General features: G+C 25.1%; 5 protein-coding genes and 1 pseudogene across 5 annotated transcripts; 2 read left to right on the top strand and 4 right to left on the bottom strand.

Moving 5' to 3' along the window:
• The first annotated feature begins 2481 nt into the window (after positions 1-2481).
• LOC128961093 (small nucleolar RNA U3) lies at positions 2482-2695 on the top strand (annotated as a pseudogene).
• An 8163-nt stretch (positions 2696-10858) lies between these two features.
• On the bottom strand, positions 10859-12819 carry LOC128957402 (EH domain-containing protein 3-like). The gene has a single exon (XM_054303149.1). The coding sequence runs from the start codon at positions 12659-12661 to the stop codon at positions 10973-10975; it is 1689 nt and encodes a 562-aa protein (XP_054159124.1). The 5' UTR covers positions 12662-12819; the 3' UTR covers positions 10859-10972.
• Positions 12820-13274: 455 nt separating this feature from the next.
• On the top strand, positions 13275-14715 carry LOC128960019 (potassium voltage-gated channel subfamily KQT member 2-like). Its single transcript, XM_054306084.1, has 3 exons — positions 13275-13626; positions 13687-14122; positions 14178-14715. The coding sequence occupies exons 1-3, from the start codon at positions 13275-13277 to the stop codon at positions 14713-14715; spliced, it is 1326 nt and encodes a 441-aa protein (XP_054162059.1).
• Positions 14716-14903: 188 nt separating this feature from the next.
• LOC128960009 (E3 ubiquitin-protein ligase MARCHF2-like) lies at positions 14904-15428 on the bottom strand. The gene has a single exon (XM_054306074.1). It carries the CDS (start codon positions 15426-15428, stop codon positions 14904-14906), a length of 525 nt encoding a protein of 174 aa, XP_054162049.1.
• A 258-nt stretch (positions 15429-15686) lies between these two features.
• LOC128960000 (E3 ubiquitin-protein ligase MARCHF2-like) lies at positions 15687-16163 on the bottom strand. Its single transcript, XM_054306062.1, has one exon. The coding sequence runs from the start codon at positions 16161-16163 to the stop codon at positions 15687-15689; it is 477 nt and encodes a 158-aa protein (XP_054162037.1).
• A 1579-nt stretch (positions 16164-17742) lies between these two features.
• On the bottom strand, positions 17743-18531 carry LOC128959992 (uncharacterized). Its single transcript, XM_054306048.1, has 2 exons — positions 18241-18531; positions 17743-18140 (listed from the first exon to the last, which is right to left on the bottom strand). Exons 1-2 carry the CDS (start codon positions 18512-18514, stop codon positions 17743-17745), a joined length of 672 nt encoding a protein of 223 aa, XP_054162023.1. The 5' UTR covers positions 18515-18531.
• Between the last annotated feature and the right edge of the window lie 2374 nt (positions 18532-20905).

Genomic DNA, 20905 nt, shown 5'->3' with positions numbered 1-20905 from the left:
TTAATTAACGAAATAAAGTTATTTTTATTTATTTTTTTTAAAACTCAATAATCTTTTAATGGTTTAGACATTATTTATTTAAAATGAATTTATTGTCACATTTAATGTCAGATCAAGTGATATCATTAGCTCTTAATTGGATAGTCATTGAATGATAAATGTTTTATTATATAAGAGAAGATCACTTTAATTGATATCAAATAATAAAAAATCATAAGATATATACTATATATATATATAATGTTGAATATAGAAATATATAGTCAACATATTTGTGTTTAATTGTAATTTCATATAATGTTGCTGTTATACCACTAATTAAATTAATAATAGTAATTATTATTATATAACTTATATTACATAAAGTATCTCATATTTATGATATTCAAAACATTTTATTTTTATTCATAAAATAACCATTAATCTGCATATTTTTTTAATTACTTATTTTTTTATTAATTAATAATTAATAAAAATATTAAATAATATATATAAATTTATTGGTATTATTAATGGTAAAATATTTTAACTTAAATTGCTAGAAAATTTATCATTTATATTATTATTATTATATTTTACTATACTCTAAAGTATTTTTCATAGTATTTATAAGTATTTGATAAAGTTAATAAAAGCATTGAAATACTAAGTTATATAAAATTATAAATAATAATTATAAATAAAAGAATTCTTTTTAGCATGTTTAAATAAGTAATTATTTTATAATTATTATATTTATTAAAAATATGCAAAATTATGTAAAATTAAATAAAACTTTAATATTATTAGTTTTTATTAATGCTTAAGTGTATTACAATTAAAGATAAATATTGATCATTATTTTAATATTAATTATTAATATCATAGATATTTTTGATTATATGTAATTAGTTTATAAATCATTTTATTTAAATACATTAAATACACAAAATTGCATATAAATTATAATCAAATTAAAATAGAAAAACGTTAATTTGTATCTTACAAATGTCATGGAAATTATTCATGTAATTAACCCAAATAGCAGTTATAATATCATTTAAATTAGCCAGGATAATTACCAATTAATGTTAATATTTGATATTATTTGGTTACTTAATTGGTTTACTTTATAAATTTCATTTCATTGACCATAATATAAATTATACAAATTAATTTTAAAAATCAACTAAAATAGTGTTATTACTAACATTTTCTGAGTACTAAACTAATAATTTTAAGCAAATAAAAATAAAATACACGAATTTATTTTAACTTATTTGTGTAATTGATTAAAAAAATTAATATTTTTAACTTATATTTTGTATATTCGTTAGTATAATTAATTATTATATTATACTAATACTGTACTATTATACTTAATATTAATAATTATTAATATATTTATGTTTAATATTAACTAATAACTAAACTTCAATAAAATTTATTATACATGTATTATATTACTTATTTACAATAAGTAAAATATAATATATGAATAAAGCTATTGTCATATAACAAATAAAATTCAAAAATAATTATAATAAATTATGTCTAATATGTACACAACTACTTGTTTTTTTAAATTAATCAAACAATGTAACGATAAATACTAAATACTTGGGATTAATATTTGATTATTAATATATTGATAAATACTAATTTTATTTTATAAATTAAAAGTTTATAATGGCGTGGTTCACATATTACGTTCGCACTTGAGGGGAGGGGGGTTAGCCAAAGCGAACTTTTGCGAACAAGGGGGAGGGGAGGGTAGAGACTTTAAGAACGTTAGCATTTAGATAATATATTATTTCTTGTGGTGGGGGGGGGGTAGCGGTTAGGGATAAGCGAACGTAATTTTTTAAATGACTACATGCGAACAATTGCGAACATAGGGAGAGAGGGGGTCTAGATTTCTTAAAAAGTGCGAACGTAATATGTGAACCACGCCTAAGTAGTATTATAACTTATACTAATTATAAACTTTTAAACTCAAATGTAAAATGTTATTTTCACGCATATTATAATAATTATCAATTCCTATGTATTAAAGTCTATTATATTTGTTTGATATACAAGTTATGGTTAGGTTTGTGTAGGTTTTAGGTGTTTCGCACTTTTATTTTTATCGATATGTTTTAAGGACCCAAACAAATGTTTTCAGTTAAAAAAACATTGTTCAATGATTGGCCGACAAATTATAATTTAATCGATTATTTTTTTATTAATCAATATGACTATTATGAGGGATAGATATAGAATACAAGTCCGGTATAATCAAGTATATTAAAACATTATTTTTTTTAATTAACAAAATTTAATTATGATAATCACTATATAATATATAAATAAATTGCTTTATAATATATTTAAATTATAATATAATATTTAGTTATTTACTTCCATTCTCTTTGTTTTAGTCTTCAATCGTTTCAATTAACGATTTATAAACTGTTTGATTGAAGTGATGTGTTGTGTAAGTGATGTAATGTTTGAGATCATACACCACTTCATGCAATCATTTCTATAGTATGTGTCCTCAGTTTCACATCCAATATGTGAAGTCAGTCTTAACTGCGATGACCAGTGTATGACATACCTGTCTGAGCGCGATATCAACTCAACGCTGACCACAGTGTCGGCAGTTGTGGTCATTGATTACCGTTTACTAACATTCAATGTAATGGGAGGACAGGTATGGGTTGTGAGAAGTGAAAACATTTTCAAAAATTAAATACTTTAATTTAAATTAAACAAAATTAATGTTTATTCAACAAATTAAAAATCTAAATTATCATTTAAGCAATTAATTAATTTGCTTATTATATGATTTAAAGTTTAAATCAATTTCTAAAAATAAATTTATATAAATTTATTTTAGCACATAATTTGATTATTATAGTTGAAAATAATTGTAATTTTCTTTTATAATTATGTGAATACAATACTTTACTTTATTTAAAAAAATTTTCAAACATTAATATTAATTTATATTATTTAGTGTCTTATATGAACAGACATCTGACGGCTAGTATTATAATTAACTGCAATAATGTATAAAATAATTTTCATTATTTAGTTATAATTTTTTATTTTTTAAATACAGTATCTATTAAAAATAGTTAATAATAATAATAATTAATTAAATACAGTAAATAAATAATGTATGTATTACAAATAAAAAATAAATAAAACTAATATAAAGTTTTATAGACAGCAAATTTGTTAATATTTGTTAGATTAAGAAAATGATGAATATATGATATCTTATAAATTAATCAAATGTTTGAAAAATGTTATAACAATCATAAAGTTATTATTAGCTGTCATTCATCGCGACCGCACTGACCCGCAAAGTGTTCAAATTGTTGATGACATTCACGGGAACAGCACTCCCAGTGTGACCAACACTTAGCCCGAGTAGTCAAACAATTTTTTGTCAACATTTGCCGCTTGTATTCAAAATTATTATTTGATAGCTTAGGTGTTGAACTTTGTAGTGTTTGATTAACTTTTAACGACTTCACAACTAAATTGTTTTTATAATTCATGTGTTGATTATAGAGATTGTCGTCAACTAAATCTGAGTTATGTTTCTGTGAAATGTATTTTTGTACCGAAAGGCCGTCTATTTGTTTGTGACGTCCAATCAATAGTACAAACATTAGTATAAATAATAAGCGTTGAAAACTATGATATAATTGTAATCACATTAAGATTTATAATACATATATTACAAAGTTTAAGTAAAATAATATATTTATAAATATATTACAGTTTAATATAATACTTACATAATTGGCATAATATTTGTTTGAATTAAATAATAAATAAATATTATTATCAAACAAATAGAAAATAAATTTTTGTTTTTTCCCGAAAGTTACAAATTCTTAATTTTTAACAAAATATAATTTCACTTTCACTTCATATGTGTGTTGAAACTCAAGGTTTTAAAACTTAAAGATGAAAATCAAGTTTTTTTCAATGAAGTTGTGATTTATTAGAAGTTTTTGTCAAACAGTAAATCAATTAATTTCTTTCTTCTCTCTCTCTCTCTCTCTCTCTTTTCATTTAACTGTCCCATAATTTCCATTTTGACAATAATAAAGATATATTATCTAAAAATATTTTTTCAATTGAATTGGTAGTAAAAACAACGCACAGTATTATATAAACGAATTATGGATTTAAAAACAAGTATCGAAATATAATGTTAAAATTATTAATAGTAATATATGGCTATGAATTTTAAGTAAATTTTTATATATCTATATACGTGTTGTATACTATATTGCATACTACAGTATATTGTATAATATATTGTATATTAAAGTATTGTCAAAATAATTTAAACTCGTTTTTGCTTTTAAATTATATTAAGATATTGATATATTAATAATATTCTATTTTAGTATATTATATATTAAAGATCTATTAAGATATTAAAGTTTTAATAAGTTTTATGTTTTCGTATTTAAACGTAATTTATAAATTAACTAATAATTTAATTTTGTAAATAATGCCAAAACATGTATTTATATCAAATAAATTTTAATTACGATAAATTGTTTTCATCAGCTTTTCTCTACATTTTTTGGGATATGTAATGCCTATTATGCATATCCTTGTTCTAACATACCTGAGCTGACATTTTTATTATAATTTTTCACAAATTACATATTTTATAGTTAGAAAATAGTTTAAGTTAACTCAATATTTGATTATACTTTTACAGAGAAACTGTATAGAGAAAACTAGTCTAAACTATTTTGAAAATGATTACATTATATATTATTAGGATTTTTGATCTCATAAATACTTGAATTAATTAAAATTTATAAATTATAAAATCTAATGAATTATTTGAAAAGTTTTTATGTTGTAAATAGGATATAACATTATAACGATTAAACAATTTTTAATCTTTAAATAATATCAATTGTTTTCTAGTATTAACTAGACTTTAGATAGCATTAATTAGTAATATTGATAGCAGGCATAGAAAGTGTCGGCTCTTAGAATAATTTTTTAAACTTATTTTATTAAAAAGTTACTCAAAATTAATTAATGATAAAATAGCCATTTTGTACAATAATATATTGCTATTTATTAGGAAACTTTTCAGATTATTCAGTGAATTACTTTTTAAGTTTTAAATCGATAAAGTTGTTGACTGCCATTTTGACTCCTTCGCACATATTTAATTTTTTCGCCATTCAAGAAATTCACATTGATCAAACAAATTTTAGTTTGTTAGAGCAATATGTGGTAAAGATAATGATTCATCAACGGCTTCAATATATCTTATAAATTTGTCAAAATTTTATTATAAAAAAATCATGTCACATTTTCATTAGGTTTATCCATATATAATTGAGTTTTATTATAAAACATTTAATTTAATGATACATATTTTCTGCCAATTAAAACCTTATTTCATTTTATTGTTAAAAAATCAAAGGCCAATATTTCTCTCATTTATTTACATAAAAACCTTCGATATATCTCTACTATATTTTTTAATTTTTTGATTTTAAATTATGATGATTTTTTAAACTTATTTTTGTTTTTCACATCAACTCCTTTTACTTTTAATTTTTTTTCTTATGTCTGATAAGTCATTACATTTAAGACTTTAAGATAGGATCATTAAATGTTTTTAATCCCCATTCTTACATTAATTACAAAATAATATTTAAATTTTCTATCTTATCTTTAATAGATGTCATGTGACGTTAAGTAGTGTAACGGACTCATTTCAATATATATTTTAATTATTCAATTTCACACTTAAAGACTAATAATAAATTTATTATTTTAACAAAAAATAGATAGGTAAATATTGCATGGGGCCACACAGATAAAACGTTACTTTTGAAATTTTTATTTCCGACAGTTTCTTTGCCTGCTATCAATATATATCATATAAGAAATAAAATTTGTTTTACAAATAGTAAATTATTTATATTCAATGTTTATATAAATTATAGAAATAAAAGATTATTTAATTTGTTTTAATTAATTAAATTTTTTAATTAAATTTCTATTTCCTGTTATAAAAATCACTATATTATTGGCTTTCAAGGATTTTAGTAAATTATATCTAAATTAAAATCATCTTAATTTTAGAATTATTTCAATTAATAATTTAAATTATAATTTATCATTTAATTAAATTCATAACATTATAAGTTATTTAACCAGTTTTATCTACTTAATTTTATTTGAGATTTAATTGATTATAAATTTAAGTTTATTTATTAATACTTAAGTTTTTAATTAAAACTAATTTATCTTAATTGTCAATCATATAACACAATTAATATATTGAAAAACGTTTATTATCTATTGCATACTTAATATGATAAAAATATTTTAWTAGTAAAAATAATATTGTTTAGTATTTAATGTATAGTAAATTTTATTAATTATTAATAGTAAGTTTATTACTTATATTTATATTATTCTATGAAAGTTTTGTTTTGTACTAAATATAAAACTAAGTAATATTAAGTTCATAAATAGTTGACATTTTAATTATTAATTTATTTTAACAAAGTATTTAAAATGTTTCATAATATGATTATTTACATATATCATGTAATCATGTACTAAATGCTTATTTATTATAATTACTATTTTATTTTTTATTGCAATTAATTTATTACATAAATAAAAAATAAATGTTACATAAAATACTTGTTTAGAGCCAAAAAAACAGCGCAAAATGCAATGACAAACMTATTGTATATTAAATGACTTTATTATATAATTATAAATTTTAATAATATAAAACAATAATTAAAATGATAATAAATGTATGACTTATAATTGTTATTGTGTTATAATGAAATGATAAATTAATATAATGAGTTACTTTTAATGATAAAACATAAGTATGAGACAATTATCACAATTATTTTTAAAAAATAAATATATTTTTCAACATATAGTATTATTTATTATCTAAATGATTGTCTATTTGTAGCTCTTGACTATCGCACATAACCTGAACACTACTGGGCATCGATAGAACTCTGGAGTCCAGCGATGAGTCCCGGGAATGGGTGGGCAATGATATGGTACCGGATCTGCTCTGGTATTCAACGTATTGTTGCGAATAGATATACGAAATCATGGGATCGTCGATAATGTGCGTCGGCTGAGAACGGCGTCTAATAACACTATAGACGGCAATGAATATGCCGGCACATATACATAGAGAACCGGTAGATACAAAACTGGTGCCGTAAACACTTTTGTCTTTTTCTTTATCATTATCTTTATATGACCAATACATTAACAGTCCAAATGTAATCATTATAAATCCTAATATACATAACAATAATGTTAAGTTTATTATTCTAATATTTCGTCTCGAAATCATATTAACTATTTCTTAAAAATGATCCAGTTCAAATTCATAATTTTATATTATACTTATAATTTGCAGTAAAACATTAATATTAACGATTATTTTAAGTTCTTTTTTTGTTTAAAAATATTTTTTATTATACAAAACAAATTTTGATGAAAATAAAATAATTATTCAAAACTAATGCATATTTTAATAGATGATTGACATAAATTTATGTCTAAAAATATATAATAAATCACTATTTGTATTATTTGTATAAAAGTTAATTTTGTCACATATTTTTTTATAAAAACGTTATAACATTTTTATATTGACATTCATTTATATTAAACAATTTATATAATTATCGCTAATATTTACATTAAAGTAATTATGTACTGAATTTCAAGTTCACTAAAACAGAATAAAATAATATGAAATTAATTTTATTTTTGAGGCCAAATAGTTTCCGTTATATCACAACAACAGCACATATATCTATAATATACAGTATGTATAGTATTTTAACTCTTATAGACAAATGTTAATATATTACATAAGAAACTCTCTTATATTGCAATAGAAAATGTTATTTATTTACGTTTTTATTACATGTTGTATTATATGTAATAAGATATTTTCAAAAATGTTTTTTATTTTCAAATATTGTAAAAAACTTTATACATAAGTGTTGCACACAATTATTATAACATGAGGACAAGCATTACACAGTTATATTCTGGACTAATATTATTTTATATTTTAGTCAGTCATAAATTAATATTATACTTTATGTTAGAAATTAAAATTTTTATTGTTTGTGTGAATCATTAATGTAAATTCAAGTGCTGCCTATGATTAGGAAACGGTATGTGATAACTAAATGTAATTAATTGACGATAATTGTTATGCCGACTACTATTACATAAACGAGTTGCACAATGATTACTATTATTACTATAATATATTACTATAATATATTAATCGATTTTATAAAAGTATTTTTTTAAATTTTATATTGATATAATATTTTATTTATTTTAATATTTATTTCTTATAAATTTATTAATATTTTCAAAGATTAGTATTTTTATCTTTATTTTTTTTAATAATTTAAATAATTTTTAACTAATGTAATTTTAATAAAGTTATATATATATATATATATTTTTTCAATGTCACAATGATTATATAATAAAATCAATGATATCAATCAATTAATTATAATTTATTGTTTATGTTTCTTTTTGCTTAATTTCATTTATTAGTGTCATATAATATAAAAAAGTAAATTAACAACGTTATTAAATAATTTATTGAAAATATGCATAAATTCAAATTATAATTATAATAATAATAATTAAATGTAGAATCTAATGATTTCTAAAATTATATATATAATTATTATTTTTCTCCATAGTTTTATTATCCAAAAGTTCCCTATTTTTGCTGCTCCTGGGAATTCTCAGGGAATTTATTTCCTTGTTCTACAACCTATTGAACTCTAAATAACAAATATTATTATAAGATTTGAATAACAAATGAATTAAACTTTATTTTGAGTGTTATTGTTAATAGTATGATATTACTAAATTTATTGAGTTGAAATTGATTTTTAAATATTTAAATAAAATTTTATGAAAAATATTAAATTTTTGGTACTATATATTGTAAAAATATAATATATATTTTCCTTTCTAACGACGAAGGGATGGAAAATTGGGATTTTATTAGGGAACTTCCCTCCCTTTGAAAGTTGCCCGAACCCTACTTAATTATAATAAATTAATTGCAAATTCAATCATTATCACAAATTTAAACAACTTGAATCATTAATAATAATATAATTTTTATATAAAAAATAGATTTAAGAATAATTATTTTTTTTAATTTTGTTTTGCAGTATTATGAAAACTTATATTACACATAATTAAGTTAATAAAAAATAATTATAAACATTACAATGTATAATGATACTTTATGATAGTTTGATAACTTTTTATGAAATGTTTATATTTTGTTTATATGTTTGTGAAATGTAATTTTAAAAGATAATAAAGTTATCCATAAAAAATGAAGTCCTATTCAAACAATAAATTTGACAAAAAAATAAAGTCCGACATTTCATATCATACTAAGTATTCATTTAAAGAAAGATTTAATTATTATTTTTTTGGTGATATATTAGGAACAGTTAAACAATTAGAAATATTTTCGGCAAAGTTTTATGCTTTAATTGCACCGACATTTGGACAGTATGTGTCACATGAGAAACACCCGTTCCGTACATTTGTCAAGTATTTGCTTGTTATCAATGACTTTCTAGTGGCCTCTCGGTTTGTAATACTGGCCTACATTAACGAGCACTGGCTATTTAGCTTACTGGGCGACTCATTTTATGTGTGGGGATCGAGTAGATATGTGTTTTCAATGTTTTTCAGTCTAAGTTTAGCCGTATTTTTAGGTGACATAACTTTGCTTTATTTTGAATTAAAATATAAATTATATTCACTTGAATTTATACATAATTTACGGTTAACGAGCAAACAAAGTGCATTGAGTCCCAAATATTATAAAAAATTTTGCGCTAAACTAAAGTTATTCAACAAAATCTCTTATCCGTCGCTATTTTCCGCAGCCATAATCCCGGTGTCGGTTCATATGATAGCTTCTGCCTATTGTTATAACTATCACTCAGATGTCAATCATTCAATTATTGCTTACATCATATCAAACACAATGCTAGCCATTTGGTTGACACACGCCGTGGCCTACGGTTATGCCGTCTGTTTTTTATTAAACTATGCGGTAATAACTCATTTGAAATACCAATTTTGTCAACTATGCGATGATATGCGACTAACTATTTATTTGAAAAATGAAAACAAAGTCATCAAACTTATTAAAAAACATCAATCAATATGTTTAGACATTGAAAAGATTAACAATTATATGAAATTTGTTGTATTTATCTGTTATTTTTGTTGTACACCCGGTATGGATATTCTGGGGTTTCTATTGTTTGAACGGGAACTTCATTTTATTATAAGGATCGCATGGGTATCGGCCGGACTATTCCTGTTTTCTATACAATTAGGTATAAACCTGATGTGCGCTTCTCTATCATCGACAGCAATCAAATCAAAGAATATTCTCTATTCATACATCAATCAGAAGTGTCTGTCGCAAAGGTCACGGCTAACGATAAGCATATTTATTGAGCAACTATGCGATAATAATACCGGTATCTATTGTTTAGACATATTTATATGTAATCACTACGAGTTTTATCAATATTTATCGTTTGTTTTTTTCACTTATTTTCTAATTAAAGAGTTTATGTCAGTACTTTAAATACTGTTATATCCATTATCACTTAAATGCCTCTAAATTATAGATATTTTGCTAATATAATAATAAAATTTTAAAATTATATACATATAAACGTATCTTTATATATAATATTATCAAATATATTTAAATTACGGTACAATAAAAATCTCACAAATTATTATTATTTTGTATATTTGATTATAATAAAAATCCAAAAACAAACATTTTCACAATCAAATTGTTTTAATAAGACATTTTTAATATAACAATTGAGATAACATTACAATAAGTTTTGCATTACATTACGGGTACATCTTTTTGTGGCCTTTTGGACGGCGGTATGAGATGAGCCGGTAGTTGAATAGGTAAGTCGTGTCCATCCAATTTCATGGCCATCAAATACATGGCCAGTGCAAATTCATCCGAATCCAATAGAGTATCTTTATCGACATCAGCCAATCGGTAAATCTTATTGAGGACACCATTTGGTAGCTTTGACTTAATCATCTGTGATTTCACTTTATAACTGGTAATCTTGTCGTCAATAGGTCCAAGAGTTGCAAACAATTTGTCATATGATTGCCGATCCTTATCGACAATCCATTGTTTATCCTGAGAGCCGGCTTCGATACCTTCGCTTTTATAATAACCAAACGGAGACTTATTTAACAAATCAAACTTTCCGCCGACAATCTTGAAGACATCATCTGATAGATTCATTTGTTCCGCAATTATCATTGACATGAGTTTTGGCACTTCTTTAGTCATCATTTCATTGATTTGTTCAAATAAAGACCATTTGTATGCTCGAAGACGACTGAAATCGAAAGACTTTAGTTTTGCTTTCATTAACTGAAGATCAGGAAAGTCGCCAATTGGTATGTGATATCTATTCCTAATTTCAATGTAAATTGTATTCAACTTTTGGATGAGTTCACGTTGTTTGGTCTTCTTGTTGATGGTAACGATAGGCATAGACCGGTGCAGTTCACACATAAGCAATGCGTGAACTTTGACCAGTTGTGTCCGTTTGATTAGATCATTCAAAATCCTTAACCGACTGTCTTTCGCCAATGACTTAAAATCGTTGAGCAAATCTTGTTCTTCGGTCTCAAAGAGACGTCTATAATAGTCGTGTTGAAGCGGTTGATCCCAAAATGTACCGATATATACGCGAACTGATTCAGGTGTGCGCATTACTTTGGCCAATGACCACATGAGCGCACCGTATACTCGCATCAATTGTGTCGGTTCAACGGTGTCGGCCTTATTAAGAATAATCCGCATTTTGTCGTCGTGTCCGCGCAGAGCCTCAATGGCACTCTTCATTTCATCAGAAATGTCCAGTTTGTTGGCGTCAAACATCAGTACAATGCGATCAACTCTTTCGGCAAACCATTGGAGGACACCCGTAAAGTCATAGCCTCTATCAGTGCGCTGTTTTTCACCGGACAATATGCCGGGTGTGTCAACAAATGTCAAATTCTTAAGTACTGAACAATCAGTTTCAGAGATTTGCAGTCTATTGAGAAACGGATTACCAAACTTTGCCAATTGTCGAAACTGTCGGTTGGCGTCAATGGCCAATGCATTGCCCGGTATTAAACCTTCCACTGTGTTATACATGACAGAAATAAATCTGTCTGTAGTGGGTTCGGGACCTATTCTTATGCCGGGGTATTCGTTCTCCAGAATATATTTAATAAATGTTGTCTTTCCTGTCGAGTACTGGCCAACCATTAAAATGCTGGGTTTGGCCTCAAAATCGGCCGATTCGAGTGGCGGTGAGTGAAACTCATCGAAGTGGTAGTGCTTCTCCAATGGCAACACTTTTGTTTGGTACAGATGTTTGAGACAATCGATAACATTGCCATCATTTCCGTCACACTTCATAGGACTGCTCTTTTGGTTGGATGTCTGATGACTATCCGTTTTCTGTTGTAACCAACCGACCATTTTTGTTGCAGACGGAAGACAACAGTCCATACACAACAACTACAATCACTTCAATGTAAAAGTAACCACAAACTATGTTTATCACTAAATACAGGCCAAGGATGTAATGTAATGCAAAAACTTTAGGCAATGTTTAACATTAAAAACATAATTTTGTAATAACTTTTTAAACGACAGTTTTAAAAGAAAATAATATTTGAAAAAAATTGTTTCTCGCGTTTTAACACTTTTGTTATCTAATCATTTGCCACTCACTTTGATTTTTATTAGATCATTAAATCAATGTTTCATTCATCCAAATATACAAAAAAATCTGTGAACTAATAAACTTTGATTATATGTACATAAAAATGATTTATTTATCTCTTTTTGTGCAAAATTTACTATAAAAAATATTTGTATTCAAAAGGTTAATATAAATATAAGATTAGACAAACTGCTTAAAACTTACAAAATTAATACTATTTATATATAATAAAGCTATCATTCAAATTGCATGCATAAACACTATAATTATTTATTTATACTGTTATCAAATGTATTTAATATCTCAATATATCGAGAATTTAAGCAAAATAAAAATTATTTAAAATTATTTGTTTAATAACTGAAATATTTTTATTTTAGAAGACTATCTGATAAAATGTCCACTTCTGCACCAAAACCAGAGTCCAAAGATATCCCATTTTCGGCTAATGATTGGTCAGAAATAGAGAGACAGGATTCGGTGCGAGTCATACAATTGGGTTCCCGACCGACCATTTCAGTAAATGATATGAGAGTCCATACAAAGTGTTTCAATATAAAGATCAGAATATTCTGTGCATTGCATCGACCTCTGGGTTATGCAAAACTCTATCACTATGTCATTGTAATCGCAATTTTATTCAGTATTATTGTCTTAAATTTGATGGCACCTGAAGTGGAAAAAAAGAATATATTCATAAACAAAGGACCCACTTATGTCAAAGTTATCATTGATTTCATTATTGCTGGTAATTAATAATTATAATTATCTCATTTAAATCTATTAATTATATGAATATATCTATTAGTCATTTTAATAACTGAACAATTTGTGAGATTGTGGTCGTGTGACTGTATTATTAAATACAAGGGTCTAAAAGGAAAGTTATATTATGTGAAAGATTATCGGTTTTCCCGATTAATTGATGTCTCGGGAATCGTAATATTTTTGGTCTACAGTTACAATAAATTATTTATTCAGAGTCTTGGTTTAGACAGTGTATTACGTCTCATACATTTGACACAACTCTTGCAATTGCACCGCATTTTATATCGTGTACTGAAGTTAATGATTGAGACAATTATATCCCAAAGCCAACAGATCTATATAGTGATGATCTTTGGGTGGATAACATTGACGTTCACAGCTTTTTGTATATATTTGATTGAAAGGGGAGTCAATCGCAAAATCGATACCATTTCCGATAGTTTTTGGCTAACATTTGTAACATTTGCCACAATTGGGTTTGTCATCTGTTTTGTCATTAGATAAACGTTTAATAATTATTATAATTGATAGATATGGAGACTTATCTCCGATAACAGTAATGGGAAAATTGGTTATACTTTTGTTGGGATCATTAGGTGTAGTGTTTTTTGCATTGCCGTCCAATATATTTGGTACGGGATTGGCCCTCAAGATTGAGGAAAACAATAATCGTTCGACAGTACTGTCCATTCCAGCCGTTAAACTCCTGCAGTCTATCATCAGATTTCATACGTGTAACAAACGCTACGATACAGACATCAATTGGACTCAATATATGAAATCAAATGGTCAGCCATTGACACCACAAGACAGAGCTTGCATTAGATTTTTGCGATTATTGATGTATTTAAAAGACAAAAACAGTTTTAAAAGAATAATTGGATTACAAGACGACGTCTTAAAGGAACAAAACACTAAAGAGGTGTCCAATCGGTTGATACATCTCGAGAAGTCTATCAATGTTCTCAACTATCAAATCAATCAACAAAAACAAATCGTTACAAATATCGACAAATTATTAATTAAAATAACAACAAAAATTAATTCAGACCAGAAAACAGACAAATAATTTCATTAATTTATATTTTTAGTATTTATTTATATTTTTTAATTTAATAAAAGAATAATTTTAATATATTTTCACATATTATCACTTTAGAAGTTAATTGTAAATACAGTATTACTTAAATAAAACTATTTTCTAACAGTATTACAGTATTATATTAAACTATAATTAAACTAAAATAATGATATTTGTTATTTTGTGCACACATTGGTTGAACAAACAGTTTTTCTAATTACATGTATTTCTGCATTAAATCGTTTCCAATGATTAAACTGATCCATTTCAACACCAATTGCATTGATGAGACTCATCGATACAATTGTACAAACAATTAGTGAGAAAACTAAAACAATTGTTGAATGCATTTCACTTATAGTAATGTTTTGCATTAGAAGATAATGAAAGAATCCAATGAATGAGATATAGTAGAGGAATGTGAAGAACACCATAAATATCATAAGTCTTTGCCATTCATTTGTCTCCATTAGAAATGTTAAATAACTTTTGGGTCGATGTGTGAACTCTATGCCTTCATATTTGGTTTTACATACATTGCAAGTGTCGCGACCACTCGTTTGCATCCATTCCTTCACACACTGGAAGTGGACGTAAGCACCCGTTCCCTTACACGAGCAACAGGTCATCAAATTTGTCAGCTCATCCTCATCGCGACAAATACTACACATAAAATCATTTTTAATTACTTTTGAATCCATTTTCTTTGAATTTACAATATTTTAAATAATTATATTACTATTCTTTTAACTGAAATTTAATAAATTTAAATAATAGTTCAGTATTTTGTCAAATCTCGAGAAATACAGTCAATTATAAAAAAACTATAAAATAAATAAAATATTAATATTTAGTAAATTAAATAATTTATTAAAATTTTAATGAATGTAAAAGTTTTAAGTATAAGTTTTTAATACAATAAATAGTTAGATAACATTTAGTTTATTATTGTTCTGCAATTATCTCTTAATGACATCGATATTGAAATTAGTGTTTTTCCACTGCAAGTAATCTTTGATACCACGAGTAATGATTAAATAGCTATAAATGGATGAATCGATACCAAAGAATAGACCCATTAGTCTTAACAAATCTGATCCCACATTATATCCTATTTCATCAGTTCTGACAAGTGATTGCTCCAAACATATATAAGACATATAGTATTGAATTCCCAAATAAAAACAATGCGAAACTATTGTCATCTTATTTTGATTGATGTACGACAACAGTCCTTTAGGACGTGCTATTAGATGAATACCAGTGTAACGACTCTTACAAACGAGACAATGGATGCGACCGCTCGATAAAATCCACTGTTTAAGACATTTAAAGTGGACATTAGCTGCCGTTCCCCTACAAAAACATACATTTATTARATTGAAAACAGTGTCCTCTTCTCTGCAAATTTTACAAAATAATTCATTTGAAGACATCGTATACAAYGACTTAAATATTTAAATTATTTATAACTGAATGAGACTTTATATCTATAAATACGAATAAAACGTATTTAATTTTACTCTATTTTACGTATTTTAATCTAAAAATAATTTCAAATAATTATGTATTGTTATTGATTTTTGAGATTGCATTTATTCATACATTTACTTATCATTTAATATCAATGTTAACAATAATATCGATATTAATTAAAATAAACTAATATTGAATTTTATACATAAATACGAGTTATTGTGATATTTTCAGTGAAGAATTGCAATCAATTCATATAAAAATGCATTGAATTTGTTTTTCTCTATAACTATCGCTATACCGGTAGATATAATGGTTTAACTCATTGATTACCCGATTGTTATAAGTAATAATAACATTGCGACAAAAACGATTCAGATATACTGTATATATGAAATAATAATAAATTTTATTTAATTCATTCATAATCTATTAAAAAACCAGTTAAAAATGCTAGAAAGCATTATCTAAAACAAATTTTTATTGCGTAAATGACTTGTTATTATAATATTATAAACTAAATATTTATTCATGATAACCATTAATCCATCTGAGTCACATGACTAAACTATTAAGTGACAATGTTTATAACAAAGTATTTATATTTAAACTATATTTTTGGTGATGCAATACTTCTGATGATTTATGGATATTTATTTACAATTTTATAATAAAATAATTTATAGTTAAAACTTAATAGTATGTTAAACTAAATAGTTAACTGCATTTAGATGTTTAACTTAAATTTTGTTAACTAATACTCATTTTATAAATTTTATCCGTCATTTTCTCTGTTCCTGAAAAAATATCAAAATTTTAATTCTCATTCTTATACCTTACTTTTGATGCTTTATTCAAATCTAAACTTTAAAATTTTTAACTAAATTTTTTTATACTTTGGCCGCCATTTTCTCTATGTTCCCGAAGAGTTATCAAAATTTTAATGCTGATCCCCTATACCTTATTTTCGATTATCTAACCAAATCTGAAATCAGAATTTCAAAATTCGAAGTTTGAAAACCAACACACCACACACACACACATATAGAATCCATAAAACAAATTTGAAAAATTTGTTTGAAAATATAGTTAACTTGAATATCGCTAGAAATATTTTAGCACTGTATACTTAGTTTAACACATGGTTAACAAGATTTTCAATTATAATAAAGAGGGTATTGGGTGGGGTATAAACATTATAATAATTTTTCAAAAAATTTCAAATTTTATGTAGGTCAAGTGAAATTTCCCTATAAATTCCCAAATATTATAGTATTATAAGAATAAATTTTCAAGAAAACACATACATATTTAATAATCATAAATTATTTAAAAATTTTACTTTATTTTTATTAAAAAATCATAGAAATAAATTGTATACTAATGTTTAATTAATGCTTATTTTGAAAATATGTATTGTAATCATATAAAATATTTTCATTTAAATATTAATTKTACATTAAAAAATTTAAGTTTAAGTTTGAATTTAAGAATTTAGTTAAAATAAATTAATAGCAAATAGTAATAATAGAGATATATTTAAGCCCTGAAACCGTTATGTTTATATCCATTAGTAGTACTCGACTGACTATCAAATGATTCGGTCGGACTATAAGGAGAATCGATGCCATTTCCAGCCTTACTATTGTAAGCCATATTGTGATTATTAAATTTGTGATTATCATTAGAGATGAGATGCGATTGTTGGACATCATTGGGATGTAATTTGGACACAGACTGAGCTCCAGATTTATTGTCTTTAGACTTAACATTTTCTTCTGCTTTCAAATCCTTTTTAATATTTTTCGTTTGATTAGACGATTCATGTGCTGACAGCTCTCTAGTGTAAGCCGTGAATTGAAAGTATAGATTGCAAAGAGTAAGCAATATATAAAATATAGCCCGAGTTAAGTCAGTCTTGTAATATTCATTTGAGCCTTAAATTGTTAATAATATATATATATATATATATATATATATATAATACACTTATTATTTAATAAGATTTACATTGAAATTATATCTAATAATACATACGAATTGAGTAAAAGATAACGAGAGCTATCCATACGATAAGGAAAACAATGGTAACATAATTATAGTGATTAATCAAATTAAATATTGCCAACCAAAACACAACAATTGTGATAAACTGGACAATTGCTGTCACAATATTCATTGCAAAAGTCACGTAATCGCTTCCAATGCGATCATTGACTGACCAGTCGATGATCTGAAACAAAGCAACGCCCAGAATRGCTGAACTCGTCATCAAAACCAATGTACGACTCTTTGGGATATCGATTGCCATGTCTTTTGTGGTCAAATAGTTTCAATTATAGGTAAATATTAATTTTTATAATCTAACAAAAATGCAGATAAAGATAAATTAAATTTTTAAATAAACAAAGAATTGAATATTTTAAATATATTTTCACGCGAGACAACAGTCTATTAATTTGAACTATAAATCAATTACAAAATAATTAATTCATTTAAATTTTGTTTTTATACAAATGAGTTATAAATATGAAGTCGTGTCCATTCATATGTGTTTCATTCATGATTTTTATTGTCATCATTACCACAAAAGTTAAGGCATTAGAATTTTGTGATGCATTTAATGATAACAGACAACAAATCAGTTATGGTTTTAGTCACCAAAAGACCCGTTATTTATCAGATTTATATCTATTTATAAATCAAAAGTATTGGTTACTTGAGTTTATTGACAACAATTTAAATGTATATAAAAAGCTGATTATTTATAAAATGGTTAGTCATGAGAGCAAATGGTTAGGTAATGATTATGAGATGGCTTTTAATGTTAAAGACGATGAGGGCGGGTATGTAACCGGTCTGTTGGCTAAAAAAGAAGACTTCATTTATTGGATCAAATTTGATGGCAGCAATGACTTGAGTAACGCTGAAGGAAGGGGTGGCACTGATATAGCATTTAATGGTTACCGTCCTGTTATAGCTTATCTACCGGTTCCTAGAGATGAGAATCTATCGTCAACTATAGTCTGTTTGATTTATCGCACTAACCAAACATCTTCTGGTTTAGGTATTTATTACTATAGGTTTCACTCAAGTCTGTACTCAAGTCTTGATTGGAATCCACAAGATGTTACCAAATGGGTGACGGGATCACAGATTGAGACCAAATATTGGTTGGAAACTCATGTCTCCAAAGTATTGCGATCACTACAACAAACAGCTTTAGATCAATTGAAAAGTCAATTCAAAGTGATTGCCATTTTTGGACAGTTCAGTCAATTGGATTTTAATAATGATGACAACAATGGCTACGGATTTATAATATTATTTTCAGACAAATATCAAATCAAATATTGTTATACTCATGAAAAAGATTTAAGCTATGATTGTTATGACTATAGACTCCGAGTATTGATTGATTGCAATCCTGATGTAAACCATAACGATACCAATGAATCTGATTATTATCGCCAAACAAATGTTATCTACATAAACATTGTCAACAATTTAATCAATTATATAAAATCAAACAAACTTTTTATTATCGTATCAATACTAATAGTTTGTTGTCTTACAATTATTACATTATATTTTATAAGAAATTATTACTAATATTTAAATAAAAATATTTGATATAATTTTTTTTGAAGTTATATAGAAAAGTAGACTGCTTTAAATAATAACTAAATAATAGCTAAATTTAGTAAATTAGGCTCATTTATCATCATCTGTAATATCAGTGTTTGTTTTAAGCTTTAGTTTCATATTCAACTGGTCCTCCAATTGTATGGGAGAATAGGGATATTGAGTGCTTCCGAAAGGACAATCAGTGCCCACTGTTTGGGACATCACTCGTTTGAATTGATTGTCAGAACTTCCTATTGAAAATTGTTTACGACTGTCTTTAATTAAATAAATGGTTATTTATATTTTTAAATCTGTATTTAAATATTTATAAAAAATAATGACTTACTTATTGGTGATTTTGGAGACTTCATAAAACCTATGGTATTGTTGATTGTCTTATTAGATTCAGTATTGTCTTTGAAAGCTTGCTCTGAATGCGCTATTTGTTTGCTTTTGTGTCGACAACAGAGATAAATAATAATGATTACAATTATCATTATTATTAATACACCAGTAATTGAAACCACAATATAGATTGCATACGATTTCATTTCAATTATAAAAGTGTTTTATATATATATTTGTTATACACTTATACTGTAGTCAACTATTTTTTATTCATTAAATATCTGCAAATTCTATGCACATTTGAATTATATAAGTGCATGAAATTAATAATTTAATTTAATAAATACATATGCAATTAACTTTCCTTATATTGAATAGTGTCTTGATTTTTAATATAGTAGTAATTATAATTTACAAAATATAAATAATTTGGAAAAATTTGTATTAACTATAAATTACTTTTTGATTATTTGTAATAATTTAATAACTAATTATAAAGTTTATATATAACGATAACATATGTCAGGTATTATTGGTGACAACCACATTAATAAGTTAATAAAATAGTATTATTGGACAGTTAGACAATAAATGATAGCAATAGTATGACAAATGCTATAAATAACATGTTTTGTGGACTCATGTATTTGCTTACAATAATACACACCAATTGACTGATAGAAAGTGCAATATTGAGGCCACTGGTCATAAAATCGGCCGTTTGTTG

This window comes from Oppia nitens, unplaced genomic scaffold (genome assembly GCF_028296485.1).
Source record: "Oppia nitens isolate AA-2021 unplaced genomic scaffold, nextdenovo-longstitch-racon4-pilon3 scaffold13_pilon_pilon_pilon, whole genome shotgun sequence".
NCBI lineage: Eukaryota > Metazoa > Arthropoda > Arachnida > Sarcoptiformes > Oppiidae > Oppia > Oppia nitens.
This window is presented reverse-complemented; position numbering and strand designations above follow the sequence as displayed.